At 44.4% G+C, this 15982-nt stretch overlaps 1 protein-coding gene across 2 annotated transcripts in view; it reads left to right on the top strand.

The window, feature by feature from the left end:
• Positions 1–7683: 7683 nt before the first annotated feature.
• fibcd1b (fibrinogen C domain containing 1b) overlaps positions 7684–15982 on the top strand; it is a 126563-nt gene continuing 118264 nt past the window's right edge. For both annotated transcript variants that reach the window (XM_030436502.1, XM_030436501.1), the window contains exon 1: positions 7684–8841. In XM_030436502.1, coding sequence (XP_030292362.1) covers positions 8770–8841 — 72 coding nt within the window. In that variant the 5' untranslated portion in view covers positions 7684–8769. The remainder of the gene's footprint in view (positions 8842–15982) is intronic.

Below are 15982 nucleotides of genomic sequence, written 5' to 3'. Positions count from 1 at the left end.
TTAACGTGACGTCCCGGCCTATCCGCCATCAACTCCAATGGCTGCAATATTTCAAGCAGCACGACTGCGATATTATGATTATTATATATCATTTTCATTCTTCTTGGTTCCGTCTCTTTGGTTACACCTGAGAGTGCACGGGGCCAGAATTACATCTCCCGTCTTTGGTATTTTCACACACATTACCGCACAGCATCACAGGAGAGACTCTCTTTCTCTCTCGCACACTCCGACTGATCCTTTTCCAGAGCTCAGCGGGTCACGCAGTGCAGTCTTGTAACATTCCAAGAAAATGATGACAAATTTTCAAACACAGATTACATGCTGTAGTCGCCAATTATGTACACATTGCTTTCTCCTGTGTGATTTGCGGGCTGATTATGGGGGAGGGGGATAGGATTAGCTTTCCTCTCAAAAAAAAAAATCTATATGGTCCACAGGCGCGTAGAATGTGTAGTCATTGGCCGCCGCTGCTGGTGGTGTACGCTAATGGTAAAGATCACTGAAGTGTTGTTGAGTTGCTTTACGACAAGGCATGCATTGTATATCTAGCAAAAAAAAAAAAAAAACAAGACTCACATTGCATACTGATGAAATAGATCCGAACAATAACGGTGCACGTTGCAGTGTTAGATGACCTTTGTGAGGTGTAGAGAAGGAAAACAGGTGATAAGTGCCAAATTTGAGGGGAAACATTCAATTCAAAATAAAAGCATGAAAATATATACAGTTACCCAGTTTGTAGCCTTGAACAGTTTCCGAAATGGAGCAACTGCGAAATAGCCTCACGGCCGACATGACTTTTTTTTTTAACTTTCCACCATAACTGAATTATGTATTTTGCACCATTACTCCTGAACCAACGATCATAAAACAGATAAGATGATGTCTTCCTCTAATGTCTGTAATGATGGTCTAGAATTACAATGATACCATAAACAACATGATAAACTGCTCGGGCGAACAGTTAATCGTGAAAGGAAATAGCAATATCTGAGAGCTGAGGTCAGACTTTATAATATATCGTTTGGTGCGTGCAGGTTGTTAGCTTAACCCTTATTATTCATGATAACATTGACAATACAGTGACTAGAAAGAGAACAACAATATTCAACATAACCTCAGCAAATTGAAAAGAATGTATCACTAACTAAATACAATAAATCAGAAAGATTTGTTTTACTACCAGTCGCACAGCAGGGCTGGTGTTGTTTTCATCTTGTCAGTCTGCGTGTGTGTTGATGGTCCTATCGCCACCAGTTTTAAGGTAATTATATGGCTGTCATTATCAATGCGATGTCATCACAACTGTGCAAGATGCCGTCGCAAAACCTTAAGGTGTGTAGTTGAGAACAATGAAGGCCGAGCTTGAACGTGGTTATGGTCTCAAAACACAAGTACTAATGTAATATTGCAGTAATGAGGCCTATTCATGGGTGGGATGTCACTGTGTTGATGGTAGCTGCAGCTGTTGTGATCCAATTGCAAGATGGTCACAAGTTTTATCACCACAGTGTCACTAAAGTCACCATCAACTATTCACCGAGACAGTTTATGATTCATTTTTGGTAATAGGATTCAAAATAAACAATTAAGCTGCAACGTAAAGATAAATGGCTTCCATTGCCGACACGAGGCACTTTTTCGGATTGGCTCCATTTCTGAAAATGCAGACTATTTTAGACAACTTATCTTTAATAAACAACATCAAAAAATAAGCCTCGGCAAAAGTTGCAACTATACCGGAGAAGAATGCGACTTGTTTTCAAAGCTTTCCATTCTAATACATTCTGATTTCTAATATAATCACAGACATTGAGGGGAAAAAGATGAAGACACGGTTCGGCGCTGAAGACTGATTTAATGGAAATTGAATAAGTAGGTTGAGCTACACAGGTATACAGTGGGAACGTCCCAGTGGGGGGTAAAGAGTCTTAATGCAATTATAAGACATTCCAAGAACAAGTATTTTTGGATTACCCCCCTGCCTACTTAATTCCCAATCCCCCAAAGAGGTACAGATTGAAGCACTGTGGGAGTTCAGCCCTACATGTAATACAATAATAAAGACCTTACATTCCTTGAGAAGGCAATAGGATCACATGCTAGCATGGTGCTCCTAGGTAAGCTTGTCTGATGCCAGGCAGTGCAATAAATTGAAAAGGAGGAGAGCTTGAGGAAGCAAGGAGGAAATACATAAAAAAGGAGGTGAGCTTTGATTACAGAGTTAGATGGGGTTGCATGTGAACAGTCCACAGAGGGCTTGCTTCTTCCTGCTTGCATGTTTTAATAAGCCTCTTATCCTTTACTTGCACTCATTTTATGATGTTCCCCCCCATCCCCCTGCTGCTCCTGTAGCTCCAGAAGAAAGGGTTCATTGGTGGGTGGAGCAGTATATGCTTGCGGAGGTGCCCGGGAGCATTGCCCAAGGGAGGCCTGCGGATAATTACAAACCGTTCAGCAAACACAACTCGGCGGCTCACGTAGACACCCCGATGGTGAGCCAATAGGCAAACGGAGCTCTATAGAGACACAGACGTCAAAACTTGGCGTACGTGAGTCATACAACAGCAGCTGCCCGATTGGGAACACGGATCGAAGTTGCGAAGGAAAACAAAGGAGCACCTGACTCACTGAAGAACATTTAAACTGAGGGGATGACGGCAGCAGAGCCCAGAATCCATTCCATCCCATACATACTATAAACTATCACTGATAGAGACCACAGTCATACTCAGTAGCTTGGAGGCAGTGATGAAGACAGAAGAAGGCGTGCTCGTAGTCATTACGATCACTTATGTAATCCCATCCTCCAGATTTAAGTCTCATTCCCCCTGTTAGTAAATGTCACCTCTATCTGCCGCCAGACTCTGAGCACGCTCTGGACCCTCGGTCTCTCCAGAGTGTGTGTTTGCGAGTGTGCGTATGTGTGCACTGTTTGATGAAATAGCCTTGCCCCACAGGGTTGATATTATTGTAAGTGAAAAAAGGGAGAGGGCAGAGCGAAGAGCTCTGCAAAGAATCCGATGTATCAGTAACCTCAATCATGTCCCACACCTATGGCTAACCTCGGGCAAAGTTAGGGAATTAACAGAGCAGCCAGGGAGAGATGCAACACTGCCTTTGACTTTGCACTTCAGAGGTGTGAGCGCTTTGCCCCTCCTCTGGAGATTCTTGAGAAAGACCATCATTATACATTAATAACACCGGAGAGTTCTCCCTCAGTCTCCCACTGCCTCTGTTTGTGTCCCCTATTGATTTTCCACTGAGTTCTTTGATGAGAGTATAGGGACCAACACTTTGATTACGTTTACCGTTATTCGCTGTGTGTTTGGGTGTGTGGATGTACCTTTTGTGCCTGTGTGTGCCTGCGTACAGCGAATTTGCTCGTGCAGTGTGTATCTATATGTGCATATACAGCAATCGATGACCCGTCTATTATTGTATACTGTGCCAAAACAAGTCAAACCTGTCAAGGCACGGCAAGACACAAGACCTCTGAAGGTGTCCTGTATTCCGCACCACAACGATAGCAGCAGGTCCTTCCTGGACTCAATGGATCGGACTTCAGATGCTCAATCACATTGAGATCAGTGGGAAATGAAGGCCAAGCCAAAACCTCAAACTCTGTGTGATGTTCTGCAAACCATTCCTGAGCATTTCTTGTGGTTTGACAGGGTTCATTATCCTGCTGAAATAAACAGCTGCCATCTATCGGACTGGATGTTAGAAATGTAGGTGTCTGCAAAAACAGTGACATGTGGAAACTTAAGTTGCGACTTTACGTTTCCTATGTGTTCAGTTTACAGTTTTCATCCCAAAACTATGAACTCTGGTTAGGTTAAGCCAAAAAAAGTCCTACAGTCAGGGTTGGGAAAAGATCGTGTTTTGGCTGTTCATGTCCAGATTTCTTGGTAAAAACACCCAGTTTGTCAACACAAACTTGGGTCCATGGTCCAGTTCTGACGCTCATGTGCTCATTGTAGGCATTAGACATCAGACAACATGTCTCTCTGTATGGACATGTCTGCGGTTACACACCTCACATAGAGCAAGGTGTGCTACATGAGCTTACCTGTGGAAGACGGGCTGATGTTTGCTCCCCACCTGTCTCAGCGGTCCTTGGTTCACTGGTTGTCCGTCCTTTGACCACATGTGGTAAGTTGGACACCAGCTGCAAAAAGCTGGGACGCTTTGTAAAACAAAAATGAAACAGAATGTGATCGTTTGCCAATCTTTTTTTTGACAGTTACTAAATTTAAAACAGTATAAAGACTATATTTCATCTTTTACCTCATCAACATCATTGGTTTTTCGTACATATATGCTTATTCTTTCAATAATGACTGGGGAAGTGGTGGAATGCTTCCAAAACACCCGGACAGCTGTTTGTTTTCTACACTCGTTTCCTAAACCTCTCTGACAATCCAACTCGTTGCCATTCAGCCCTGTTGTTCATGTTCCCATTACAATCCTTCCCTCCCTCTAACACATTTTTTTTTCCCCCTTCCTTCCTCCTTATTTTCTTTCCTCCTTTTATTTTTTTTTTTTCCACTTTCATTTTGCAAATTATAGGCTTGGCATTTTGTGGAAGGGCAGTTCACCCTGTTGGTTCTTCACAGTTCTGTGCATTTGTCCTGCTGCCACTCCATGCGTGAACATTCAAACCAACAAAGCCGAGGGAGGAAAAAAAAAAAGGGAAATCTAAGAGAGCAACATTGAAACACGTGCGAAAACATCACAGGAAAACGCAAAAAACACATGCCGGGTTGGATATCGGAACACATAAAACAGCAAAGCCAATAAGAGGCTGTATTGTTTGCGCTAATTGTAGAGATAAGCAGCTCATCCTGGGAGACCTCTTCCTTTTTCTCTGAATGTCTCTGGCTGATCAGGTTTCAGTGACATTCAAAGATGGAGCCAGAACTGAGCACACACACACACACACACATTATCAGACAAAGACCTGACCGTCATCTGGTGTCGCCAAGGTCTGAAGGTCTGTCCAGCCACATGTTTTTGCAATCCTCCATTATACGTTCCCCTTTGATATAAGAGCCTTGACTTATTCATTGCAAAGGAAATTGCTATATTATTACAATATCTGTCAAAAGCCCGGAAGGAGGAAGACCAAAATTGAATATGCTGGCAGTTTGTCAGCAAATGTGCAATGTTTGCAAATTTTTCATCAAATAGGAACCACGACCTCAGGCTGTAAAGAGACATTTAGTGTTAACTGCTTTTTGTTCCAGTAAGCACAATCAATATGTCCTCTTTTTTGTTTTTTTTTTACGTATGATTTATGACATACTCATTCCGATGTGTCTATGAATTTCTACAAAGGAATTCATGTACCACCATTTCATACATATATATTTATGTAAACCTAACTCAGTGAAATTGGTGAGTTAGCCAAGATTATATACACTATATATGTATATTAACCATAACCCTAACATAGAAACTATGCACTGTATATGTATTGTTATATGCTTAATTTAGCCCCCTCTAGCATCTGCAGAGTTGGTGGACTTTCCCTCCAAAGACAAGAGTTTGTGTCCTGTTTGTGACCAAAGGTAAAGAGTGATGTTTGTAATTTATCTTATGTAAGTAAGTTAACGTATGTAACTGACGTCTCATGTGAGTGAGGTAGTTTCATCTCAATACATAAAACCGACCATGATTATCCAAAATGTGATCTTTCCCTAAACCTTACCAAGTAGTTTCCTGCCTGAACATACCCAAACTGTAACCATCTGACAACATGAGTAACAGCACAAAAGTCATAATATGTCATTATATTAGGACTGTTTGTCAGCAACCTTTATTTTGAAAGGTCTTATTACATATTTCATATAGAATATAATCATTTGTATTTGATTATAATCATGCACATGTACGATATGTGTCTGACTCTATGGGTTATAAACTGTATTACATCAAAAACCAGAGGCATTTCTTTTCTTCCCCTTTTTCGGTCCTTACTGTTTTTCTTCAATTGACTTCTTCTGTTCTCAGTTCAGGAAACAGATTCCCTGAATCGACCTATGATGCCTCTTATCAAAGGAATGTGCGGCACGTTCAACGATCAAACAGGCTAAAGCAACATTTGAATCGAGATGTGATGAGTCAGGCTCGTTCACTTCCGTTGCCGCCGACAGTCGCGTCTGATCAGCTCGCACACTCAAGTTCCAGGTGAGGCACATCTGCTCAATCAATGATAATAATCATGTGTTCAACCTTAACGTGCTCCATGTAAAAATGTGTATTGATACACATGTATTAATCACTTTTTTATCGGCGGATTGTAATGTGACATGAGAAATGAGTCGTACCCCGTCGCCCATGGTTACCTGTACGAGCCTGTGGTCGATTTGTTTAAGTTATCTAAAGCAGCTGGACTGTTGATTTTTGATGCCTCCACTCCGCTAAGAGAGCAGCAAATGCTAATGTTAAGTTCACAAACAGAGTCCGCTGACATAAACTAGCGACCGGCTTCCGGCTCGGAACAGAGGTTCCACAGGTCCCTTTTAAAAAAGAAGTAGGCGAGGATGTTTTTCCTTCTTAACTTTAACCGTGATTGTTGCACAATTCGTCATTAATAATTAATGTCATGGAGACAAAGATTTGAAGTTCTCAGGGACATAATTAAGGTGGGGTATACAGTTAAAAGTCTTGTTCGGGGACACTTGGATCCTGCACGCTGGTTGTAATTCCGCACCAAACTCTTTATTTGCAAACTAAGAGATAACACAATGCTTTACATCACCCGTCACAACATTTCATTAGCGGCCCTTGCTCCTCGATGGGCTGTCATCCATTAAAAACCTATTCCTTTAACAGCATACCCTCAATCCGCGGGTGGATGTCAGACCTGCTGACGGCGCACATTGTGCAGCAGTGACCCTATTTTGCATTAAACCACCGTCCCGTCCCTTCCCCCCTCCCTCCTGTGAGTGCAGGTTCATCACAGGGATGAGTAATAACTCGTGCCTCGGCCCCTGCAACAATGATTAGGCCTCTAATCATTTGTCTATCAAACTACCCGGACTGAGCACAAACATGACCGCTCGTGTGGGCCACATTATTGACAGTAATGACTCTGTGTACAAAAGGGGTGGTGGGTTGGGGGCTGCTGAGCTGCCTGTCACCAGGAACCAGAGTACACTGAAACCTGTCCAGGTGGGGATTGATTTCTGTAGGAAACGTGTTCATTTTCACGTGAAGTTCAAACATGACTTAACCCAGATGAGTCAGTCGAGTTCCCCGTGACGATCCCTTCATAATCTGCAGAGAGAGGCTTGTTATCACCTCATGCATTCATTATTTTCAGTCCAAATTGGGGTCTTACTGCGCTCGCGGCCTTGCTCGGGTTGCAGCTTTATATTTAATAGTTGTTTACTGTATGTATCGCATTGTCCTTGCACATCCAGTCTCGACCTTGTTGTTATATACGTCCAGACCTCTCCAATTATCTCCAGCCTGGCCTCCGATGAACTTGTGTGATTCAGGAAGAAATGCTCTCGTGGTTTCAGATCAGATTCCTGGGAAATAAATGAGTTGAGTTTAATATTCTGTTTCATCTCTCTCCTCCACCAACACTGAGGTTCCTCTCCACTTAAAACCTCCCAAAATAAGCAGCTGCACTTCTAAAGGCTGTCGCGTCAATTAAAGAAGTGCCAGGTGAGGTCATTAACACTGGTGTGTTGGTGTCCACGGCCACGGCGACTTTTAGCACATCTGCAGGGTTTCATCAGCAATCCGGTCCGATGATTGTGTTACAGTAACCCATTACACAGTTTGTAGTGTACAGTGTTGGGTTGCAGTGGAAAAGGAGGGTCCACGGTGCGGTGGAAGTGAAGTAGCGGGCGGGCTGGCAGCGGCGCAGCAGTCGAGGGGCAGGGCGGCACAGGGAAGGAACGCTGCCTCGGAGCGCGCCGCGCGTAACGAAGGGACGCGGTGATTGACAGTCGGAGGCACGGAGCGCCCCGTGCGGCACGCAAGCGGAGCACGCAGATCTCCCCGTTGCCGTGTTGTCAAAGGCATCTCTGTGAGACACCGGCGCGATCAGTCCGGCGCGAATAAAGGAGTCTCTGTCCGTTCCCCGGGCTCGGTCTCCGAGTCTTCTCGCCGAGTAAGTAGCGACTACAAGGACCGCGGCCGCTCCGCCACCCACTCCCCATCCCGTCTCCACCTGCTCAGTCATAACTGGACACAGTGTGGGCTGAGCTCGGCGTCTCAAACTGTCCTGGATACCGGAGTGGATGGACTTCACGGTCAGGTTACACTTTGCAATCTGAGCTAAAGAAGATTGTGTCGTTTCCTTTTCTTTCTGGAGTAAACGGACTGCGCCCGGTGCTTTCGGAATCATATTGGGTATTTTTTTTTTGGTTGTTTTTTTGGGTTAAATCCTGCGTGATTGTGATGCGATTGTGAGTCAAGTTCCAACACAATCCCCGGAGCCTCTGCACACTGCTCTCTTTTCATTCTTTTTAGTTGGAATAACGGTCAGACAGTCAGCGGACTCTCGGGAGGGAATTTCGGTGCGTAATTTGTGCGGTGTGTGCGGTCGGCGAGCCGCAGAAGTAGTTGTGCCTCCCTTTTTTTTTTTTTTTCTCTTCACGTCCAATACACAGTTTTCCTATGGAGTAGGCTCTCATCACATGTAAAGACTTCATTTTATTTTTCAAAAAAAAAGAGCGTCTTTTTTTTTTAAATTCCCTGTCGCCTGGAACGAGCAGGCGGATCTATGCGCAGTTTCACCGTAGGATGGTAAATGACCGATGGGGAATCATGAACAGCTCTTCTGAACTCGAAGATGGGACTCGGCACAAAAACCAGGTATGTTTCAGTCGAGCCTGACAGTTGCGCTGTGTCGGTTGCTTTCTGGAGGAGTGGTGCATCTGCTTGGCGCAGTGTTACCACGCCGAGTTTTGGCGATGAGGCTGCGAGGACACACACCCCACACACACACACACACAATCGCACAATCCTCACGTCTTCAAGGCTTCAGTGTGTTCGTTAGACTACCTGGTACAGCAGATCTGTGTGTGATTAAGCGGCGGAGAGTTTCTTTTTTTTGTTTGCGCATCTCAGATCTCAAATCTTCCCAAATCTCCCTCCTATAGAAAACGCACTTGAATTGCGTGTTCAGAGTGCCTGAACATGGCACACAACGCATCCTCCTGTAGCCATCTCCCTCTCTCTCCCTCTCTATCTCTCTCTCTCTCCCCCCCTCCTCACATTGCACTCGGATGAACTGAGACAGGAGACAGGAGCGGACGTGCGGGTTGTGCCGCAGCCAGACAAGCTCACTTTGGGGAATAGTCGGTGTGTTTTTTCACAAGGTCAGTAGAGGGTTATTGACAGCCCGTGAGGGAGAGAGAGGGGCTCCCCGTCCTGGAACCAACGGGGAGGGGGGGTGGGGGGGAGAGAGAGAGAGAGAGATCGGATTTCGGGGACGCTCAGAGAGCTCGGCGCCTTTTTGGAGAAGCTTTACCTCGTTGGTGTCCTCTCCTCTTACCTGTGAGGCTGGGCTGTATAGTTATGATGCGACACATCAGTGAGAAGTCATGTAGGAAAAAAAAAAACTTCCCCAGAGCCAAATGTTGAGACAGGAGAAGAAAAAAAACACAAGTGAATGCTATCAGGAGGTGTTTATTTTGGGCACTTTTTTTTTTTTTTTTTTTTTTTTAATTGCCTGTCTTAAATGAATGTACCTGCTATGAACAGACACCATCAGCAGGGGACGTGTGCAGGAAGTTGCCTGCCTTTGTTTGCTGTCTGACTGAAGCATGCGTGCTGCAGGTGGAAGGAAACGTCGCACATCTTCTTCTTCTTCTCCTTCTTCTTCTTCTTCTTCTTTCCCAAAGCCTGACAGGTGCGAGATGACGCAGCTTCCTGTCTCGTGATTTTTCAGTCCCTTCACATGGTGGCACTCTGACCCGGAGCCCCCTTCTTTCCCTATAAGGTCCTATAGGCTCACGTGAGCACCTGTGAGCGCGCGAGGCTGTGATGAGTCTATCACACATCACAGTTTCTTCTTCATGCGACCTCTCTCCTCCTGAGGCGGAGCCGCTCGGCGCCTCAGAGGGACCCGGGCCATCCTTCAGCCTGCGAGCTGCTTTGCCTCTTTTTTTTTTTTTTTTTAATACCCACTTAAAGGTCACGCGAATAGCAAATGTCCCTCCCCTGGGTTTTTAATTCGATGATTGTGTGTCTTGTAAACCCCCCCCCCCCTCCTCCCATTTAGATCTGAAAGGAAGAAAAAAAAAAGAGGGAAAACTGATTAATTTAGATTCTTTTTCATTTCTATGTCCTCGACGAAAAAAAAAAGAAAAATCTGGCTCGCTAAATGAGGCTCTGATGTGCTGAGTGGTAAGCCGGGAGGATGAAAAGGCAAAAAAAAAAAAAAATATATGTCCCATAACCCCAGCACTCACTCCGGATCAGACGGCACCGGGGGAAGGAGGGGATGCTGGATGAGATGAGAGGCTGTGAGGAATGGGTACGGCTAATGTCGCTATCTGTCCCTCTCCTCCCCACATCTATCCGTCTCCTTCTCCTACACTTGTTATTTTTTTTTTTGTTGTTGCTATCACACGCGGGCACACATAAATACTCCCTCCCTCCCCGCGTGGCGGCCTGTCTCTCTGTGTAATCTGGAGCGGTAACAGCAGACCTTTATCTCCAGCCTTGTGCTATTGACACAGTCGTTTTCAGACCCGGTGGGGAGGGATCGGTTAATAGAGATCTCTCGTGGCCTCTCGTTTGTTTTGATATTACAAAAAGCGCGGCCCGCGGTGTTTGTCTCCGGCGAGTCTGCATATTGGATTTGCGGGCTGTAGGTGTGCTGTCACCCCGTGCTCCCTTTCTAACAGATGGAGAGTTTTCAGAGTAAAGCGGAGCATCAAGTGCAGCTCACAATCAGCCTTGAAGTCTAATTCGCCGGGATAATAGGCGCCGGAGACCGAGGCTACGTGGCCGGAGATGCTCTTTACTCCTGCATGTTAAAAAAAAATTTAAAAAATGAGGCATTTCAAAGAAACAAAATGGCTACCAGGAGTTGGAGCATAATGAGTGGATGCATCAGTTCCATTCAAAAGCAATGAAAAGAAGCACGACCTGAGACGAGTCAAGGCTGCAGCTTCTCCCACAGTGACGTGAGGAGAATTACGGGTGTGAAACATTTGTTAAAGTTCTCACGTGTTTGTTCTGTTTCTTTTTCTCCAGCGTTGCTCGGGAAAAAAATGCAATTCCACACGAGAAACACGATAAACAGGGGATGTGATGCTCTGATAAAAGCACCAGTATTGATTTTTTGTTTTTTTTTCCTTTTTTGAACGCCTGCCAGATTTGCTGTAGCTGTGGCATCATTCCTCAATCAGCTGTGAACTGAGTACCAGCTACTTGTCTTTTGTCTCAGTTTAACATCTTAAAGGGCAACGCCACTAATTTTACACATTAAAGTGTGCTGACAGGATTTTGGAGTGCTACTGGAAAGAAAGTGGTATGAAGTATAATTTGTGTCTCCGGGGGAGCCAATAACTTGCCTCCAGTGATGTCACTCATGCTAGGTTGCATTGTGGGTAATGTAGGCAACATGATTAATTTGCAATTGAAGGCGAATTCGAAGGCTCCTTCAAATGCAGCCCACAAATGCGTCCTCCTTTTCCCTCTTTTTGGAGAATGCACCGCTGCTATCCTTCGTGGCCTCACATATCCCAAGATTCTTTGCGTGCCCGAAAAAGAAGAAAGAAAGAGAGAAAATGGTGACATCGCGTGGCGTAGATCGTCACTTTCGCGGGCCTGGGCGGCAGAAATCGTGACACAACCAGGAAATGCTCCAAAGGCTAGATGGTCCCATTGAACAACGGCTGACGTGGTTAACAAGGTCTCTCCGAAGGACTCGCCTTCGAAGACCACAAAGACCGGGTCCTTCAAAGGATACAGACCCTGAATTGAGACACAGCTGTAGTCAATACAGCCGTATTCTTCTTCCTTTTCAAAAAACTGACGCCTGCATTTCCCACAATGCAATATAGCCAGTGAGTGACATCACTGGAGGCAATTTTATTGGATTACATGCAGCTTCCTCTGGAGCCGCAGAAGGCTTTATGCTGCTTTTCCCACATATCAGCGCTCCTCAAGACCTGTAAACAAATTGTTTCAGATATCCTTTAAATGTGACACGTGCACACCAAAATATTAAACAGAGTGTGTGTCTGTCTGCTTTCTCCTCATTACCAGACATGGCACACACACACACACACACACACACACACACAGAGTACAGCTGAGAAGTCAGATAGACCCAGTGGGGTTGGCTGCTCGGGGTAATCAATAACTCTCTGAGAGCTCCAAACTTTTCCAAAAGCACAGAAAGGATTGTTTGTGTACGGGTAGAAGAGCCCCGACATACAGCTGTGGCTCGCTCAGCTCCCACACTGACACACACACACACACACACACAATATATATATATATATGTGCACTAAAGAGGCATGTATATATATTTTGCAAATAATTTGTTGGAGTATTTTTTCATAGCTTTACTTTTGCGCCACGGAGCAACACAAACACATGGAAGTCCGAACGTCACATCAATCAGTCATCCCATCACCCGACCACACGTCAGGATGTTTATGTGTCTCCAACACATCAGACACACAGAGCTGTAAAAGGGAGGCAGGTTTCAACCTCGACCGCACACACACACACACACACACACACACACACACTGTAGGACCCCATCTATCAAAATCACACACTGCGGCGACCCGACTCAGGAATTATACCCGGGTTGCATGACAGCCGTGACACAGACACACAAACATCCTCTGCCGGGATTTATCAATCTGCACTAACTCACTTTAACACCCCCCCACACACGTGGTGACGGTGCATCAGGTCGAACCTAGAAAGGCTTCTCCATTCGTCATGTGCACGTCTTTGTACATATCATATGATAAAGGGCTCACAATTTTGCGGAAAATGGCGTCTTTTCTGATAAATATCACAACCTTAAGTGTGAGTATATTATTCTGGCCTGTACATTGAAGGAAGGTTCACCCAGACGTGAAAATGAGGTCATCATCTTCTCCTCACGCTGATGGAAAGTCAGGTGAAGTGTCGGATTGCACAGAATATTTTCTGGAAGGTTCACAACGCAACAGCATCGCAAGCGTTCTCCTGAACGACTGACGCAGATGGAGAACTTGTTCTGAAACCTAAAAGGGCTCCATACAGCTCGTCCAGCGTGATCCAGGTCTTTGCAAAAGGCAGAGATCCCAAACTGATATGAAAGGACACTATTTACATCCTTTCCTTAAGTGGAAATCTTTACTAAAGCTGCTAAGCTAAAAGCGTCGGCGCGTAACCCCGTCTGAAGTGGCTGTGAGTGGAGGGCGTAAATAATGTCTTTTTCAGATCACTTTGGGATCTCGAGGCTTCTAGAGACGTGGATTAATCCGGCCGTAAGGAGGCATTTTATAGGTTGTTTTTCTGTCAGCTGTTATTTTAGGTTTTAAAGCGAGTCCCCATGAGCTTCAGTTGTTCAGGAGAATGCTGAAATGTGGATTCAGGACTTTCCATCGGTGTGGGAGTGAGAAGACAATGACTACATTTCAATTCTTGGGTGAACTTTTCCTTTAAACAAGATTGTACCAGAAGCAGAATCTCAAACATATCTTGTTTCTACGTTCAGGTGGAATAATGGAGGTGTCAGAAATGTAAACTTGCATCTTTTTCATCTCACATCCACATTTTCAAGTGTTTACAGTAGACATGATTAGTCAACGGTGGTCGAGTGGAGACTAATTACGATGTGCAAAGTTGTTTTTAATATTTATTGGTTACGGCTGTGTAGTCGTCCACTTGTTATAGTGATGACAAACAGCTGGGTAGTTGTGATTGAGAGTGTTTTTTTGGACTCGGCACACACAGATTCAGGCCCAGTGTGTTTTCTGTTGTTGTTGTTGGGTTTATTTCATGAGCAGTAAATACCCACAGGCCACATCTTATTTTTTTTTTTTCTTCTCCAGACTGGTATTTTGTTTTTCCTTCTAAAACCGTCTTTGGCCAGGTTCTTTTATTTTTTTTTTTTTGCAGATGTTCGCGCGCCAAGTGCGAGCATCTTAACCAGACAACATCCAAGATTCTCTTTATTTTGATGTTTCGCCAACTCGAGGAATTAACGTTAATTAACTGTAACAGAGTCAATTTGCAGTTGTCATTATGGCAGCAGCTGCCAGATTCAACTTTCTCTGGCAGCAGCTTGTTTGTTTGTTTGTTTGTTTGTCTGTTTGTTTGTTTGTTTACACTCTGTTATGGAAATTATGAATAAGATGTCACCTCGTGCCACTTGCAATTTGCAATTGTGAGTTTGCTAAATTCTTCAGCCCAACTACTTTTAAGGTATTTTAACTTGAAGGTAAAGTTTATGCTTTTCAATCTTTCCAATCATAGACAGATAGATAGATAGATAGATAGATAGAATAAAAGCTTACATAGTTATAAAATAAAATAAAATAAAATGCTGAGGTATCAAGAAGTAAAGTTAAGTGGAACATAAGATAGATCTAAAATAAATTAATAATATTAGCTCGCCCCAGCTTATTAAAGGGTAACTCCACCAGTTTTACATACTAAATTGTGTTTACAGGCTCTTGGGAAGTACTGTTGTTTATATGAGGAAGAGGAACAGGGTTCGTACACATTTTTCAAGGTCAAATTCAAGCACTTTTCAAGCACTTTTAAGGGTCATTTTTAAGATTTTCCAGCACCTTACTGCTGGGGTAAAATACGTATCTAAAGGAATATATATACTTGTGATTTTTTTCTTCACTTTTTATCACAATTATGTACATTGTATCATGCTGTAAACATCTAAAATTATGTTCTATAATAGCAAAAACTTCAGAAATTAATTATCCAGTCTGATCCCAATTTTCTAAAAGACACAGAGTTATAATGTCAAGCACTTTCAAGCACTTAAACTAAAATCCAAGCACTTTTCAGACCTTGAAAACACAACATTGAAATTCAAGCACTTTCAAGGATTTCAAGCCCCCGTACGAACCCTGGAGGAAGCATTGCATTGTGGGTAATGCCGACAGCAGTCCGCTGGTCAAGCCTTGCACCCCTGCAACACTGTAGGACTCATTATGGACAGTTCACAATGAAATTATCAAACCGGATCCCTTTTCTTTCTTAATCATTTCTCTTCTCGTGCCTACATTACCCACAATGCAACGTTGCCACTGAGTGACATCACTCACAATCTGTCAGACAACACGCAGCTACCTTTGGAGCCACGGAAAGCCTTTAAACTACTCGTTCCACACGTGCAGCAGTGCTGTGCTGTGTGAAATTGGTGGATTTACCCTTTAAACGTGTTTTCTTTGCCCTTAATCAGAACGAATGACGACTCTTTGGGACTCCGACGGCACTTTGAGCTCTGGGGAGTCGTGAGGCGGGGACTCATTGATTAATCATGAAAACAATGAGCAGATTAATCAATAGGTAAAAACAATAATTGTCCGCTGCAGCCCGGCTCTGTACTGTTTGACTGTAGCTATGCACTGTGAGATGTGGGCTGGCTGGTTTTTTTCCTTTTTTCGCGGGTACCCTTGTCAAACTAATGAACCTGCTGAGTTGGCTGGAGGTATAGGGAGGCAGTGTGGACTGGAGCAGAGCAAAGCACACAGACTTCTCTGGTTCACTGGGCCTGTGATTTCCCTGTGGGGGGTCCTGCTATGGCAGCGGTGCAACTCTAACAACCTCAGCTGCCGTCTCCCCCCGCCCGCCACCCCGACCCGCTCTGGGGTGGCATCGAGGAAACACCCGCCAGAAAAAGTTTCCAGAACGGCTCGTCGGATCACTGTCGTACCTTTTTTTCCCACGGTTAGCTCCGCGCGTAGGTGCCGTCCTCTCTCCAGATGTCGACTTTCACACGAAGATTTCGAGTGTGAGATGTGGTAAT

The sequence above is a fragment of the Sparus aurata genome, chromosome 12, assembly GCF_900880675.1.
Source record: "Sparus aurata chromosome 12, fSpaAur1.1, whole genome shotgun sequence".
NCBI classification, from domain to species: domain Eukaryota; kingdom Metazoa; phylum Chordata; class Actinopteri; order Spariformes; family Sparidae; genus Sparus; species Sparus aurata.
The sequence above is the reverse complement of the archived record's forward strand: the minus strand, read 5'-3'. Positions and strand labels throughout refer to the sequence as shown.